Raw genomic sequence first — 18,447 nt, 5'->3', positions numbered from 1 at the left:
CATAACTGATGATGATAAAAGCCAGCTTTGAAATTAATTGGCCTGTCATTGAGCATATTTGTAGAGTCTCCTCTCATTGTCAGACAGAATCCTACATCGGTCTTTATGAGTACTGAAGCAACCTGTCCTTTGTCCTCTTCCTGTTGTAAAAACTGATGGAAGATAAGCATGAGAGTTTAGAACTGGAAAAACTTTTACTTCTTGTTAGGAGCAGTGCAAGCCTAAAATGGTCACTTACCACATTTGCTAATGTTTTGAATTTTCATATGTGTATGAAATACGTAAATTAATGTGGCTATTAGGGTATAGCTGTACAATGGGAAAATATTTTAATACATATCTTAAGGTTGATAACCTTGTAGATTCTTATCTGCCTCTACTTACAATCCCTAAGAGTTTTGTCATAAGCTAGTATTAGACCTAAGTCCTGGGGAAATCTAATTTCCAATCAGTAAGGAAGACTTTTAAAATAACCTATTCTTTTCCTCTCTGTTGCTTAACCTGTGAGTTCTCAAGATGTTAATATCCAGTGCTATTTTATTTTCTGCAAAATTCACTAAAAGAAAGCTAAGCCTAGATTTCTTATGTTAAATTTCCGTGTAAAAAATTGTCATAGATAACCAAGGGAGATCACACAATTGCAAGTGTACAGGAAGTTTATTCCAAAGGCAAGAACAAAAAGAGATAGTGCTCTGTGCCAGTGTTAATGAGCGGAGATGGGGTCCTTACAACAGAGCTCTCTGAGAACCTGTTCAAAGTCATTGAGCAAATGCAATAGGCAGGCTTTTAAATTCATACAGCAAAACCCAAACTAATTCTGTTGTAAAGAAAAAGCTATTAGTGTTTTGTAAGTATAAACAAGTATTTATAATATTTATCACAGTGCAAATGCAGCATATTCTGTTTGTCTCTAGTGTTTGCCAGCAAATAATTTCCAAACCAATTCCATTATTTTCAAATATGGAATATTTGTAAAATACCCCAGGCTAATTATTTGTGAATAGTTCATTTTAGAATTCACCGTTTGTGGCTGAGCAATTAGATGCTTATCCATTGGAGGAATCTAACTTAATATGTTTTAAAAATTGCTTTGCTGAGTCAGAGCTCACTAGTGTAACCTTTTTAACTGGAAAATAATGGAGAATAAGTTATGACTGAACCTAATGCCACCTCATAATTACTGAATAAAATGTAGGGATATTTAAATGTTCTTCTAATTGAATATCAATCACTGAAGTCTTTTTAAATGCCAAATAATGTGATCGCTGAACACCAATGAGCAAAATAATTTATTCAGAAATAATATACATTTCTGACATTGTTGAGCTAATTAGTACTAATCTGTGCTAATAAATTAATTTAATTCCTAGCCCTTTCAAAATCCTTTATATAATGTCATACCTGTAACTCAGAAATAGTTATTTTAGTGTAAATGTTTGGGTTTTTTTTTTTTAAATAGTGGAATGAGGAAGCCTTTAAAATTACTAAATACAGAAGTTTTAGTTTGTACTACAAATCTTTAAAAAACAATTACAAGGAAAATTTTCAACTTAAGTAAATTTATTAATGCTTTCAGTCTCCTTTAGGCCATTCTTGTGTTAAACCCATTTTTTGGAATTTAAAGAAACTAACCAGATACAAAAATTTCATGTAAACAAATGTTTAGGTGTGAGGCAACATTGTGATTTATGAAATATCAATGAGAGAAAAGTAATGCTCCCTTGAAAGAAAAAAAGAAAATAAAAGATTTCTTAAAGCACAAGAACATCATTTTTAAAATGGCTAGTAAGGTGAGATGAGGAAAGGCTGGAGACAGGATCTGGTCTCTACTCATGCTAAAGGCAATGGACTTTTTTGCCATTTAATGTGAATTATGAGTGTGATCAAGCTGTTTCATATTTCATCAGCAGCAGAAGCTTTTTCATGTGCCTTCAAAATCTGTCATATATCCAAGTTAGCTAGCTTAAAAAAAAAAGTAAGGAAGCATGTTAATTGACTTTTTGCTGCAAACCTTATTCAGAAGTTTAAATAGAACTTCTGGGTTTTGTTAATAAAACAGAATTTTTCTTTCTAACCTAAAAGATAATCAAAGAATTTGTGTACATATAGCATTCTAGCAAGTATCAGTGCTAACTAATGAGTAAATGTTATTAGCTCATACTAAATTACACCAGCTAACATTAACTAACATAGTGCTGCACTGGCATGTCACCCAAGTTTACCAATGAAAAAATGTTGCAAAATAAAAAGACTGTCTAAAAAGTTTAAATCAGATGGAGAAGTCAAGTAGACAAATAGCCTTTTCATATTTAGATTGCAATCACTAAACATTTAGGCACTGTTACCTATAACATTTGCTGGAAATTATGTCAGAAGTTATTAAAAAATCAGGTCTGTGAAATAGTAAGATTTGGCTTTGTTCTGTGTTCCATTTTGTAAGGGATGGTTTCCAAGAATATGGTATTTATTTTCTGGAAGAGTGACTTGAAATATAGAAGACCTCCAGTTAATGTCTAGCTGACAGATCTGATACCGACCTACATTCAGAAGTTTTTGACAAGTTTAAAATGTAATAATATAAAGCAGTATCAGTGTTGCCAGCTGAGTTTCTTCTCACACAAAAAATTGCATAAAATATTACTTTTATATTATAAATTATGATGATGATTGTTCTCTCAAAAATCATACCTTTTTTTTTCCAGTCTAAAACATATATGTGCAGTTGGCAAGGAGATACCCTGTGTTTCACAGTCGACTTTGCTCTGGGATTTACCTGTTTTGATAGTAAAACAAAGGTAAGAGGAGAAAGAAAAGAAAACATAATTCTGGTTTGATTTGCTATTACTGATGTTATCATTAACCGTATTTTTTTATGTTGATCAGTAATGGTAATTTTTTTATGTTGGTTCCTGTCATTTCTTTCTCAAACATACTGTGCTTATTTATACAGCACTACTAAAATATAGTCAGTTTGAGGAAAGGGACAATTATACTTGTGCCTTAGCATGTAAAGATAAATTTTTTAGATTTAAAGATGTAAGATATTGACATGCCCTGGCAACCCAGACCAGCTGCCCCGGCGCCCCTCTGGCAGTTCCCTGAGAACAATTAACTCTATATTAACCAAACCCAGGACAGATATAAAAAAATGTAATTTCCTTTTCAAGTAATAAATGCAAATGAAGGTTACATTTAGCAGAGAACTTGGTTTCTTAGTAATGAAAAAATGTCAAGATTTTTAGAAGATTGCCAGTCATTAAAAACTTGTGTCACCTGATTCTATTTGTTTCAAAGCTATGGATATAAAATAGGATTAAGTATTCTTCCATCATAAGACATTTTGGCCACATCTAAAAGAAACAGAACAAGGACAAATACATTTCAAAGTCGTAATCTATAAGATTAAATTCACTTACTTTGCAAAATGGAGTGGCTATATATAAAATGCCTACACAGGATAGTTTATGATACATGCCAACTTTCAAACTGTGTCTATAATTCTACTGTTTTATATATAAAGTAATACTTTAATTTAAATTATTGTAAATGGATTTATACATTTTTTTGCCAGAAGTAAACATACATACAAAAAATATTTCTGCCTTAACAGAACTATACAGTAGGTCTGTCCTCTGAAATATGGTCTTCAACTCCAAACTGAAAGGATTTTTTTTTAATATATATTAAAGAAATTCAGTCAGTCATTCTGAGTTAAGAGGAAACATACTGCATTTTGAAATATTGACAGAGGATCTAGTTTTTGTGTGTTGGTATTTTGGGGGTTTTGGGCCAAAATCTTTGTGGAGAGAAGTAATGACCAAGATCATTGTTATTTGAAAATATAGAATAATTGCATTAAGTGTGCTGTCCTATGAAGTGCCATAAAATTTCAGGAAATATGTTTGCATGCCTTTCTCTGCCTCAGGTGATAGTGCATTCTGAAATTGTGCTTTTTGCATAATTGTACACATTTTGTGTGTAGCCACAAATTAACTATAGAAAGTAATCTCATTAGTTTAGACTGTATAAAATGTTTCTTTTAAATGTGAAGATTGGTAGGGTGTACTCCCACCTTTAAAATTATAAACTTCTCTATTGATACTGCTTTTTACAAGATCAGAAAATGAGCCATAATTAAAATCCTGTTCTTACTGCATTCAGTAGAACCACGATAATACGTATAGAGAGGAAGGAGTCACAGTGCCTGCCTTCAGTATTGATGATGACAATTTAGATCAACCTTTGTTGCTTACCTAAGGAGAAATACAGAATAATGTCAGATAGATTGATTCTGTTGTTAAACTGTAAAAATTCTGGAGAGCTCAAGACATTTATTGTTCATCTGTGTGAGAGATGGCAATGTACTTTGCATCCTCAAGCCTGAGTAAGTCAGTAATGGTGGCTTCTACAGTTCATCTTACTTCCCCTAATTGTCAGATGGAGTTGACTGGTGAAACTTATTTTTTTCTTCAAGATAATGAATTTCAAATTAAAGTCACCTGTTGATGTAAAGAATGGTCTTACACCACTGCAGGTGTTCATACAGGCTTCTAAAAAGATCAGTCCCCTATCTGCCCTTCAACTCAAACTTTGGGCAACCAGCTCATGTAGTCATTAAAAAAATGTTCTTTATTACAGTCTGTAAAATAATATAAAGAGGACCGTCTTATTACAAATGACAAAGAGATCAAGAACTTTTGCTTAGGTGTGTAATTGTCTTTTAGAAAGCTCTTCTCATGAACAGTTTTGCAAGATTCTTAAACTTATTTGAAAAAATTGCTTCATTTCATACATGTTCTGTTCCAGGGTCATCATGGGCTTAACTTACTCAACTTCTACAATTTTGGGCCCATCACAGACATACTTTTGTGGCCTGCAGCTGCTTTATATCTGGTTGTAGAGATTGTTTTTAACTAGTTGGCTTGGTTGGTTCATCTTCCCTATATTGTGTCTCCAGCCACTCATCCAAGATAAAGGGATCCCAAAGTGTTCATTTTCTTCCACCTTACAGAGCCATCTGCTTCTTTTCTTTTCCTCTCAGTGTCTTCTGTTGAGAGAGATGATGACTGCGGCAATGCCTGTTATTGCTAAACTGTTCCTGAGTTCTTGTTTCATCTCCACCCTGGCAATTATACTATATAGCAAACATTCACCTATCATGTTTAGATCTAAATTAATTTAAGCTTTGAATACTTTCAAGGTGGTCTAATTAGACTCTCTGGAACCAGGTAAAATCTGTTCATGAATGTAAAGTTTAAGCACCATCACAGTGCTCTAACGTAGTTGGGCTTTTCTTCATCTGTTAAATTTATCTAAGAAGGCAGTGATGTTTATGTCTGCAGGGAATCAGGAGGTGGAATCAGGTTTTTGGGGACTTTTTTATTTATAGGACTTGCCCTTTCAAACTAGGGTTCTGAAGACCACTGGTCTACATGAAAAAAATATTTTGTGATGAGGTATATTGGAAAATGGAACAAAACTTTTTTCTGTGTCTGCTTTTGAAATAGCCTTCAAAGTATTTAAATTATGTTTCCTTAGCAGTGTCCAGGGACTGAATCACATTTCAACATGTGCATAGAATTTTCATTAAGATTCTAGGCATTAAGGAAACATAAGCAGGAAATCCAGATGCAAGTTATTACCTTGTGTTTTTTTTAAAACATGCATATTTTCAGGCCAATAGCAAGCATTCAGATAAATACAGAAAATTACATTGGTTTCAGAAATAATTTCACAATATTTGTTTTTAAAAGATATCTCCATAACTTTTAAAACATACCAGTCAATCTAGGATTTGCTAACAGTGGTAAGATGTCATGTATAAACCTGCAGGAGACCAAGCAGCCTAGAATTCTTATATGTTTTACAAGTAACTACATAATGTAGTACATATTTTTGTTGTTTGCAGGACGACATTCAATAATATAACATTTTTTAATTTCTATAGCTTATTTTTCTGAGAATTTCAAACCACATTGCACACATCAGTAAATTCAGCTCTGAAACATCTGTGTAAGACATTTTCTTCATTATACAGATGAGCCAGATGAAATATAAAAGATCGAGATATGGTATGAAATTGTATTCATACTGAAACTGATACAAATATTCTCACGGATCTTTCTAGAATTAAACTTTTGCCATGGATTTTGATACTATGTAGGCAACTGAAACATTTATATTTCAGAGAATTTCTAAGAAATTGTTTAATAAGTGAATTTGAATATTGCATCCTTTGCTTTGCCCTAATGCTTGATCATCAATCTGTAGTTCTAGGTAAGAGTGTGTAACCGAGTCCTTAATCAAATTTCTTCCTTTTCAGAACGTGCTGTGGAGGTTTAAATTCTCTCAGCTCAAAGGCTCTTCAGATGATGGGAAAACTAGAGTAAAGCTGCTTTTTCAGAATCTAGACACCAAGCAAATTGAGACAAAGGTAAGCAACATCTTCCTTCTCATCTTAGGAAAAAATTAAATGGAATTACTATCAAGGTATCAAAAATTCCATTTACTACTGCACATGCATATGGTGAACTCCACATAACAGTTTTTTTTTTTTTTCCTATTCACTAGAAACTCTACAATAAATGGAAGTGATGTAGTATCTATAGAATTATTACACTATTTGTACAAGCCTGTTACTGAGCTGTGTTATGATGGTGTTATACTGTTTCAGAAAGATCATTTTTGTGAAGTTGTATAGTCAACCTATAGTATATAATATCTAAAAAATACTTTTAAAAAGGATAAAGGAAAAATTAAACTATTTAAATGCTAAATATATTTTTAAGCTGCTATATAGTAGACTTTAAATTTTAAGCAAATATCTACTTAAAGTTTACCAATAAAATAAAAGATTGTGTAACATTTATTAGCTTAAAAAAGGCAATATTCTTGCAAGAGGCCAAGCAATTCCTGAAACCTATTGGTTGAATTAAGAGTATTTGGTGTCTTGCTGGATCTGGAATTAAGTTGTGGAGACATCCAGTCAGTACTATAGATGAGATATTACTGATGTCTCTCTTTTTTTCCTCTAGCAATCATCAAATAAAATTGTGAAACTTAGAATTCAGATTCCCAACAGAACTTCAGCAGTTTCTAATTCAGGACTGTAATTTAAATCATCATGTGGAGGTTTGTCTGTAATGCCTTAATCTGGACTGATTCTGCCCTGTGATAACAAGCTTGATGAATAAATAAAGATAATTTTTCAATCATCCAATTTTAAGAACAATGAGGAGAACTTTGATGTGATATGAACAGAGAAGGGGAAGGTAAGAGTGAGGTTCAACTGGGACTTGATAGACGAAAGCCAATGAAAACAACAGAAAATATCTGAAGATCCATGAAAATTCTCAAATACTGCTGTACAGGTCAAAGTCTCTTATAAATGATATTTTTCTGTAGTAACCATACACAAAGGTTAAATACTACCTATCCTTCTAGTTGTATTCTAAAAAAAGTTGTAAGCAGAAAATCTCCAACCTTCCTTGTTTATCATAAAGTTACAATAAATGTAATATATCTTTCTTTGTACATCTATATTAGTAAATTATTCAGTCTTTCATCAGCAGACTTAACCTGAGTTGTCTGTTGGCTGTACTGTAAGAGATATTGTAATATCTGTTACAAAAAATATGGTAGAATAATAACTTGACTATAGTAGCAGGTCATTTCTGCTTTATTTCTCACAGTATTCCTGGCAGACAGAAAAGGACTACTGTCATCATTTTATACATGATCATCTCATGAGAGCTCCTATAATTTGTTCCAGGTCAGACAGGAAGATTATACTGGTGCAAAAACCGTAATCTGAATCTCTGAATCTGTGTATTAAATCATTAAGTAATCCATGTGTGTGATTGACCAAGGGCTTCCATTCCATTGCTTGCAATGGAATTCCATTGCTTTAATAATACTGGATCATTCATCTTTCTGTAGTGGTAAATAGTCTGATTTTTTAAAATTTTATTTTATTTTTATTACTGTGCTCACTTCAATTATTTTTAATTTGTTTTACCTATATTTTACTCTTTAGATAGAAAAATTATAAATTTTAACATTTTAATGAAAAATTCATTATCTATACAATAGTGATAAAGGTTAATCTTAATGAAAATTTTACAGTAAATTTTGTCCAGAAGGTGGATTTTTTAAAACATTAAAAACTATTCTTTTGCATAGCTGTAATGAAAATACCTTGTAATTGTTAAACGTTTTCATTAATATTTGTGAGGTCCTTTGAAATTATTGTGATTGGTTTATAAAGAATTATAAGTGTGTATGTACCTAAATGTACATGTGTTGTAACTGTTAGAAGACATAAAGGCCAGAGGAAAGGTTGATACAAAGTACCTGAGGATTTATCAGGATTTCAGTGATTATACCTTCTACCACCTCCCCTGCAGAGTGCAGTGTACCCACTAGGATTTCACATTAAATGGGACTGGGATGCTGCTGTGCCACCTCTCTACTTCAGATAAGTGGTATATATATTCAAGTATATGCTCTCCACCTAAATAGTGTTATTTCTTAGACTTCAGGATTACCGACTAGTCAGGAAATAACCAACACTAATTAATATCCATAGTATATATAGTACAGTATCTGCATCAGTTTATTGTACTGAAAGCGTTTTTATAGAGCCAGATGGTGCTGTACAGTGAAATGCAGCCAATGAGAAACAGAAAATGTCATCAAATAATAGAAGTTTCATTTTTCCTGAGTAAATGAGCCACTAGATATGAAATAAAGCTTGATACTGATGACTTACGTTCATTTTGCAGTAAACAGTAGTTAAGGGTGCAAAAGAATTTTCCAGATTATATCTAATTTTATGTGCCTATAAATTCTTGGGCAAAAAAAATCATATTTGGGAATTCTATTTTTGCATCTTGGTTACTAGCTAGAGATGATGTTGTTTCTCCTATAAATTTTAATCCAAGTGCTTCTTCCTATGCACTTTGGTTTTAGATGAAGAACAATACATTTTTTCCATTTTAAAAGTTTTCTATTTGAAGGGGCTAATGAGGCCTAGATTCTTGACAGCTGTTTCTCCTTTGTATCCTTCATATTCTGTACAACTTCTCCTCATAGTTTCCCACTTCAGTACTGCCCTGACTTTAATGCTTTCAGTAATAACTCAACTTCGACTCCTTGAAATCCCCCAGAAGTCATTGCTATGCATTCATATTACTGCCAAGTCCCAGCATATTTTTATCTAGCCCGACAATGGGGAAAAGGCTGTTGTAGCTGGTTTGTAGGTATGTGTGTATTACTTGGTTAGATAACCCACGTAGAATGAGTGGCCAAGGGACTCCTGCCCCAGATTCTGGTCAAGGCAGGAAAGGTCAACAGTCTCCCTGCCTTCACTTCTCTGCAGGGTGATAACAGGACCTCCCAATCCCTGCCAACAACTGGTGCCACACTTCTAGAAATACAGCTATTTTGAGGTGTCCACCTCTTCAACAAATAGGGCTAAAATTGCACACATGCACCCATATGTGATTTCATCACTTCATTTCTGTAGAAAATCAGACTTATTTTTTTAGGAGAGAGACTTAGAAATTCTGAAATTGCAACATAGCATATAAATGGATCTGTATGAAGGAGTAGATCTGCAACTATTTTGAAAGGGAGAGGAGAGTGGTTGATTATGAAGTATTCCTGGACTGTGGCAGTAATGTGCATTTTATATGGGCTGTGGTCAACTTTTCCTTGGATCAGCTTTTTGGAATTCTTTGAGCTGGACATGCCTTTTCATGTCCCTTTGGTGAGGGGCTCTTAAACTTGTGTGCTCTTCAGCCAGATGGAGCATGTTGACTACACATGCACTTCTTACACATAAGAAGTTCATTCGCAAGCAGATACTTGCTTTTATCTTTTCCTAACAATTACAACTGAAAAAAAGACATGAAACGGGAAGAAAAAAAAAAAAGTCTCTGAATTGTAGTAGGATAGAGCTGAAGGCATAAAGGCACATAATAATTCATTGTTCACTGTGGAAACTGAGCAAATAGCAAATAAGAAGGATAGGTTACATGCTTTTTTGTTTGCTTCAGTTGTCAAAAAAATGAAATTACATCCCACATTGCAAATAAGGTCAAGAGGTTATAAACACAAACTACAATATGGAAGGAAGATGATTGAAATATATTTAAATGTTAGTTTTTGCAGTATAGAGAAGCCAGTGAAAGTTATGTTTGAGAAGTTCAGCTAGATAGGTAAGATTAGAGAAGAAAACATAACAATTTTGGGGAGGCTTTTTTGTTTTTTTTTTAAAAAGAGGATCAAGGAGAGATAGAGAGACTTACAGACAAGTCAGCCTAATTTTGATAGTAGAAAAATAATAAGATTATTAAATAAACATGCTAGCACATGCTCAGTGAAAATGATATCTTTATGTAATATAAATTTTCCAAGTAAATTTTTCAATGAGCAAACGAGCAGATTTCACAGGAATAGCAGAAAGCAAGCCCCTGATATAAAACTTCATGCCAAATTTCAGAGACTCAGGAATAAGTAAACCATTTTGGCTAAAATTTTCTTTTGAAAAGTAATCTGTTGCAGAAAGTTGGTATGATCCATAACAGCCAAAAGATTTTATATTTGGCAAAGTTGTATATAGCTTATGCACCTGAACACAAGATCCAGCACTGAGAAATTACAAGCAAACTTAATAATAGTAGATATTCTTGGCCTACTAGACATGTAACCTGAATATTCAAGGTTGCTCTGAAAAAAACCCACAAAGAAATACTTTCAGGATTGTATTGATGATTTATCTCTCTTAGCTAAACTGTAGCTACCTGGTACATAAGACTTTTTTTTTTTTTCCAGTAATATTTTAATCGAGCAGTTTCCTTTTCTTCTTATCTTACTATTTTGTTCCTTTTATACTCCGTATAGAAAACAAAAAGATTGAACTATATTTTAACAATTCATTCAACCTAAGAATGGAAAGAGAGTTTATTCATCTTTCTTCACTACATCTGCTCTTTTACTAACTTGGTTTCAAATATTTCATTGAAGAAAGAAAGAAAAGAAACATAATGTTACTAGACTATTGTGAGCAATATTGAAGCTTCAACTAAAAGTTGCTGGTCTTATACATTTCTTCTCTGTTACACATATAACTTAAGAGCCCTGCATATTTATCTGAGTGCATTCAGTATTCTTTCTTCACTGACTTCAAGCCTCACCTCTTCTGTAATTTCACAGTGGTACAGGGGTACAATGTGATCTGACTTTACAATTCAACTCTGCAGCAGGTTTGCAGAAAATCCTATTTTCTTTAAAACAGGAGAACTTCAGGAGAGTGATCAAAGGCAGGTCAGCAATCATATGTCTTTCTTCAGATTTACTGTGTTCATCTGAGAGGATATTCATTCCATATTACTACCGTTGAGAGGTATGGCAAATTAAGGATAGTTGCAAGCAAAGCTCACTCTTTACAGCAACATTAATCTCTAGTATCAATAAAGTATAATCTAGGACTCAAACATTCTGTATTTTCTGTCTGTTGTTGCTGAAGTCTGGCAGTTTACTACTGAACATCTTAAGAGCTTGAAAAACATCTACAAGATGTGATAAGACTTAAGATTTTACCTGTGTGACAGTATTGGACAGTCTGACTGCTGTTGGAAATATATTTTAGTATTTGCTGGAATGGGTGGATTTAGTTGGCTTCTCCTAGACAAGCATCTCCAAAACAACTTTTGATATGGGTTTCTAGTGCATTAGCAAAGTTTGCATCTGCCAAATGCAACATTTAAAAGTGTTCCAGATTTAGCAGTAGACAGTGGCATTTGGAATCACTGGGGCTGAAAGTGAAAAGCCATCTGACTCATCCAGATCCCTGTAGAACACTGCTAAAAGACTTAAATACAATTGATAGATAAAGTTGCAATTCATCTGGCACTGAATATTGACATCATAGATCTGCTTCTTACACTTGCTGGGCAAGAGCACCATTTTCACTTATCCTTTTGCTCTTTGTGCAAATGACAGTCACAAAGAAGAGGCCAAATAAAAGTGTATAGCTGAAGAAGCTTTTGTATCATAGCTGATAATTTATCTTTGCATGTTTATAACAGTCTTAACAAGCTGTGCAATAATAATACATTTATTCTTCTCAACCAAACCCTGGTATACTTACTGAGATATAAAACTGCCTTTAGAATTTCCTCTCCCATTTTGACTTCCATATGGACTGGTGCTATAAGCTAGATATCTTTATCTGTTCTTTTTTTACAAAAGATATGGTTATCATTTCAATCTGATTGAAATAATATGCTGAAGAATATAGTAGTAATAGTTGTGCTCTTGTCAACAACTAATAAACACTGAGGCTTACCAAAGTCCTTAAAGAAGTCATGAAATGCACAGGACACAATAACACTGTCAGTGTCTCCATTATCTGCCTTTTATGTGATACAGGCTCATGTCTTGTTCAAATAATGACTCAATAGCTCTCGGAAGTAATCAATAGAATTAAGAATGTGTGTGGTAATGATACAACAAGCCTGTCAAGGTCTTTATGATACGTGATAAATCCAACTCTCATAGGTGCATGAACAAAACAAGAACATATATTTTTCTTACTTGGCTCTGCAGATATAGTGATCGAGGTGAGCGCAGTGTGCACATTTTTTATATCTCAATACCAGCAGGCAGTTTTGCAGTCTTGTCCTCCCACTGCTTTAATCCAATCTTTTATGTGCTTGCTGTCTTCCTTCTAGTGCCTTTGTTGTACTTAATCCATTTATTAGGTTGCATACAGTAAACTGAAATAGGTTTGGTTATTGAAATATTAGACATGCATAGATTCTTCTAAATACACTTAAAATGATAATAAATAACACCTGACAATCTTAATCAAAGAAAAAAGCGGCAATCACAGATAAGGCAAGCAAGCAGAAGGATGATGTTAGATGATATAGAGCAAATAAAATGATTAGTTTCTCAGCCTGGCTGGGTATGGAGAGAAATGTTACTTAAAAAATAAAAAAAGGAAAAATAAATTATTGGAGCAATGCATTTGTTTGAAAGAAGTGCCATTGTTGTGATTTTCAAGTGAAAATTCACATTGCATTCTAAACCTGAAGAGGCCAAATTCTGCCCTATAAAACATATTCCAGGTAGTCTTTTGCTAGGAGCCATATTGTCTCCATGTCCTCTGACTATCCAACATCTACATTTCCCCAAGCCAGAAGGCCATCTCTGTCTTTTACCAAATCCGTATTTCTGAACTAACCCACAGTCCTCTTTCCCTTTCCCTGTTGTAATCTGCATGCAAGCCATATCCCCCACCAGAACACCAGTTCTCTGAGCAACCTCTGTCTTAAGCCTGCACAAATCTGTACCCCAATTTCTGCTTTGGATATATGTGAGTATTTCCCAACATCTGTGTCTGGCTAGTCCAGCTTGAGGATTGTGAAGGCAGCCAGCACAGACATCTAACACAAAGCATCACAGCCTCGTCCTCATTTGTGGTCTCCTGTGTCAAATACTACTGTAATCAAGTGCATTTCTTGGAGTTTCTGGAGTGTGAGGCCTCAGGTGAACCCCACCTCTCTGGTAACACCATAGCTGACCACATCTAACCAAGCCCTGCAAGAGCTCTTTTCCTCTTTTATGATCCCAGATGATTGCTCACCCCCACAGATAACCTAACAGAAAATAGTGAAGACATGGGAAAACATGAGGGAAGCAAAACAGCTAGTAAATTATACCAGGAGTGCTCCCATGCCACCTATTTGGCTACCCAGCTAAACAACAAGTTTCAAAACTAGCACCACTCTTGAAAATAATCGCCCTGACTGAGGGACCTGCAGTATTAACTAGAGAAAATACAGTGTTGTCTTCACATAAAACATAGGTTTAGCGATACTTCTCCTCTTTCAACTCTATGTAGATTATCTTTTATAGAAGTAAGAGCATATTACTAGTATTCAAAAGGTTATTCCCAATACATTAGGCAAGTTCTCTCAGTTACGCAAAGAGGGACTACTGCAGTTTGACCCATACTCTAAACTCTCACAAAACTAAGAGGACTTTGCAATAGCTGCATTGGCAAGGACAGACTCCCAGTGATGAGACAGTTCTGTCTTGGCTCTTTTCTTATCCCAAAACTCTTTGCATGATGTTGTTAGAGCAGTCTGGAATCCTACCTACAATCTGTGTTAGGTTACCTCTGATTGCTTATTTTGATAAACATGTTTAGATTAGAAGTGCATAAAGCCAGAGCAGAGAAATGGAAAGCTTTGTGAAGGGAGCTCTTCTCAGTTCGTCTGGCTGCATTCAGTGTGTTGAATGTCAGAATCTGAGGTGAAACTGTTGGATTATTTTAGCTCATTTTGGAGCAAATCTAAGATTAATCTGAGTGCTTTTATATTTTAGAATGTATTGTTTTTAAAAATGGTAATCCAGGAGATGTAAACCTTTGACCTGAGCTGAGAACTGATATGCTGAGGCCTGTGTTATTTCATATTGAGTTGTATTTCATTAATAATCATGAATGTGTACTTCATTTTAGTTTTATAAAACTTAGACAACGAGATTTAAATAATGGCACTATTTTTTTTCTGAAAGTGTTTATATTAATTTTATATTAATATTTAAAGTAGATATTTACTGTCAGTGAAATATATTTTAAGAAACTTGTTCCCATACTTGCTTCATAACTATCAATCAAAATAGAAAAATTAGGGATTTTATGCCCCCAAAAATCAGAATAAAGATTACATGGGCTTTAATTCCTCAAAGGATTTTAACCAACATTTGCACTTCATTTTTCTTTCACAATGAGATATAAGTGTCAGTATGAGGCCCAAATGTTTACTTCAGCAACCAAATGCTAGTTATTAACTGTTACCCAAGTGCTTAGTTTGATACAAGTTCTTAAGAGATTTTTCTTCTTTTAGGATAATTATTTCTTAATATATTGACTAGCAAGTATGCAAAAGCATAAAGTTTTTTAGCATTTTACCTCTTCCCTCAATGTTTAATTATCTTCTCCTTATTTACCTAGGGATGAATGATAATAAATAGCACATTCTGCTTATCGGTTATATTGGTTTATGCCCCTATTTTTTTTAATTAGGAATGTTTTGTTGTTTGCTGTTCTTTTATAATCTGGGAAGTGTTACTTTGTAATTTGTATTAGATATCAAATTATAATAATCTATTTTAAATTTCTTATTATTTCAACACTTGAGATAAAAAATCACTATGCATTGTATCTGAATTCAGCTATTTTTTCATGGAAAGCTGTAGGAAAACCAGTCAGAGAAGAATTTTTGAAGGGAGGAGAGAGAAATGTCATTTATGTTAACACATTCTCAAAGCTATTTAATTGAGAAATTCTTGTGTTTCCAGGTTCTGGAAGGAGTTAAAATTTGTTTGTCTGATGATGACCCACCCAAGACAAATTATTATATGCATGTAAAAATTTCTGCTTACATATTCTTTGCAGAACCTGGGGGCTGAAAGCATTGTTCTCTGAGGCTTCTGTGTGCACTGAGCAAACACTATACGGAGGACAGCTTGCTGCCAAAGTCTTCTCTTTTCCAAGGCTACCATGTCTGAGAAGATGGTTTTTGTAGATGTTTCATAGAGGATAAAGACATTTGTAAGGCCTGTTACACCACAGGAAGAGTGTATCTTGGGAGCTTGTCAAATATAATTCTATTACTATTATTGTCCAGTAGTACTGCTTATTGTCACCTTATGCTGGAAAGAGTAGTCAATAACAGAAAATTAAATTTTTCTGGGAATAATAAATTTGCTTAGTGGGAAATAAAATCCCAGAGACAATAAACTATATGTGCCTGAGATTGTAAAGAAACTGTGCACAATTTTCTTAAAAAACTCAATGGAAATTCATCATCATGAAGTAGAGCCCTCAAATATTGTCAGGGTGTAATGATTTCTTTCTACCACTCCTTGTTTCTCTTTTTCTTTGCTGCTCCTTGCTTCTTACTTGTTTCCTCTTCTCCACTGTGACTCCTCCATTTGTTATGGTCCCTTTGGAGCTGTTAGCAGTTCTGCCATGGAGCACCTCCTACTCCACTGGCTTTGTTGCCTTTTTGGGGAATTTACTGCCCTTTCTTAAATGTGTTTTCCCAGAGGTGCTACCATCGAGGCTGCCGGGCTCAGCTGTGCCCTATGGTGCTTGGTTGGAGCCGACTTGAACCAGCTGTGTCCAGCATGGGGCAACCCCAGCCTCTCCTCACAGAGTCTGCCCAGCAGCTCCCTCCACTAACAAAAATTTCCCAGTTATGCCCAAAATAGTGTCACAAAATCATGCCTCACAAATACTAGTGAACAATTTAAGACATTCATTGGCAGTAAAACCACCATTAGTATCAAAAAACATACATGGCCTTTGATAGCAAAATGGTGAGCTTTTCACCACTGGAACAGTAATCTTGAATTCCAAATATTCTGTTTGAGGCAGTTTTGTTCAGAAGATACCATAAAATACTGTGATAGGAAACATAGTAGTCTAGTGCTTTGCTTTTTGTTTAGAGACAAAGATACAGAGTGTGTCTCAATAAACTACTATATAGCCAACACGTTTGCTGAAAGCAAATGTCTTCTCCCCAAACCAAAAACTGTCCTAAATGTCCCCATAATATATTTACCAGCTGAAATCCGATAACCAGCTACTTTACAAAAAGTATCATGTAAATTGAACACATTTCTTGCATTATATTTGTTGTGATTGTGCCAGAATATCACTCCATTTCTGTCTGGGAGATTGGGAAAAAGGTATTTAACTTGTGCACAGAAGATGAAATATGTTATAAAAAATCAAGGGAATCTGAGAACTGGTTAGAAGTAACTCTGCCTGTCTTTGTGAATTAGGGCATATAAATTTCATACCCAGCCATGTTTCTATATGCAGGCTATGGTGTGACTTTATCTTAGCTTCCACCCTGCCTCTGGCCTCCCAGATTGCTCATCTGACTCTCCTTCAGAGGCTGCCCGAGTATGTGTCCTCCTCACTCTCCCCAGGTGTGACTTGACACCACATCATCCCCAAACTTCCTTAACTCATCACATATTTTAAAATATGTTTCAATATTTGGATGTTCATGCAAGTTGAATGCTTTCATTGTCCAAACTGAGTGAAATGTAAACAATAAGGAAGTACACAGTTAAAACTAAATTGACGTGCAGCACTGCCAGTGAAAAAGGTATGGTTATACATCTTTTATTCTTAACACTTTTAGCTTCACAGTTCCTTATAAAGATTCAACATTTCATTTAAAGTCCATTGTTGTTTGCTGACTAGTCTGTTCTGTATTTATGTAAAATGTTTATAAACCTGAATATGAATTCACATTTTCTCTTTTTTTTTTTTTCTTTTTTTTTTCTCTTACTTACTCTTTCAGGAACTTGAATTTCAGGATCTGACGGCAGTTTTACACTGTATTCACTCCTTTATAGCAGCAAAAGTGGCATCTGTGGATCCAGTGTTCATAGACAGTCAGAGTATTGCCAGAAAATATGTGTACAGTAACTGATATCAGATTACATGTCGTGACTATGGAAAATAAATTATTTTCTTAAAGAAAGTAGTTATTTCATGCACAATATTGCAACTTTGTGATTTTATAAGTCTATAGTTGTGTTATCTGTAATGTTAAGAGTTTTCATAATTTGTTTAACATTTTGAATCTATGAGTTAACAAATATTAAGTCAAACTGAATCAGTTTGTCATCTTCAGTGTTAATATAAAATTCTGAGTGAATATTCATTCAATAATATTTGTGATGTCATTTTGATTTCTGCTCTCATGGTCATACATACTCCCCCATATTTCACAGAAATGTGGAATAACATTTGAAAAGTGTATGTCCAGGATTTAACCTCTGTTTTGAAAAGTCGTGGGCACACAGGCAATTTCTACAGCCTTTACTGCAGAAAAGAACTAATTATTGAAGACAACTGCCGCAGGGATTGGACTTTTATCTTGCTTTGATATATTTGAAAAATAGTAGTTCCACAGTCCATTTCTTTAGAGGCCTGAGAGTTTAGCTCTGGCAAAACACTAAGTATTCTATTTCAGATCAAGGAAAAGACTTAAGCACACACTTGACTCTAAGCCTATTAAGTAGGCCCAGTATATGCACAAGGTAATGTTAAGTATGTATTTAAATATCGTGGGAGATCAAGTGAAGAGCTTTAGAGTCTGCTAAGGAGCCTAACTATAGGCACTTGGTTTTAGAAAACTTGCCATAGGGTTTTCTTATCTATTAATAAAGCTTCCATGAATCATTCACTTATTTATTCACAGATTGCCTTGATGCTATCCTTTGATGTGATGCTCTGTATGGTTGAGAACAGCTTCTTTAATAACTGTTTTGTTTGGAGGAGGATGTTCCCAGTATAGGGTGAACATAACAAAACATAAAGATTTTTCTGGGCCATCTTTTTTTTTT

At 34.2% G+C, this 18,447-nt stretch overlaps 1 protein-coding gene across 1 annotated transcript in view; it reads left to right on the top strand.

Moving 5' to 3' along the window:
• The window catches only part of LOC104522956 (gamma-2-syntrophin), a 34,247-nt gene extending 16,719 nt beyond the window's left edge, over positions 1 to 17,528 (top strand). The window contains exons 4-6 of the mRNA XM_029084354.1: positions 2,703 to 2,795; positions 6,323 to 6,433; positions 17,397 to 17,528. Of these exons, the coding sequence (XP_028940187.1) occupies positions 2,703 to 2,795; positions 6,323 to 6,433; positions 17,397 to 17,528 (336 nt within the window). The remainder of the gene's footprint in view (positions 1 to 2,702; positions 2,796 to 6,322; positions 6,434 to 17,396) is intronic.
• Positions 17,529 to 18,447: the final 919 nt, after the last annotated feature.

Source organism: Antrostomus carolinensis, unplaced genomic scaffold, assembly GCF_000700745.2.
Source record: "Antrostomus carolinensis isolate BGI_N321 unplaced genomic scaffold, ASM70074v2 scaffold10103, whole genome shotgun sequence".
NCBI lineage: Eukaryota > Metazoa > Chordata > Aves > Caprimulgiformes > Caprimulgidae > Antrostomus > Antrostomus carolinensis.
This window is presented reverse-complemented; position numbering and strand designations above follow the sequence as displayed.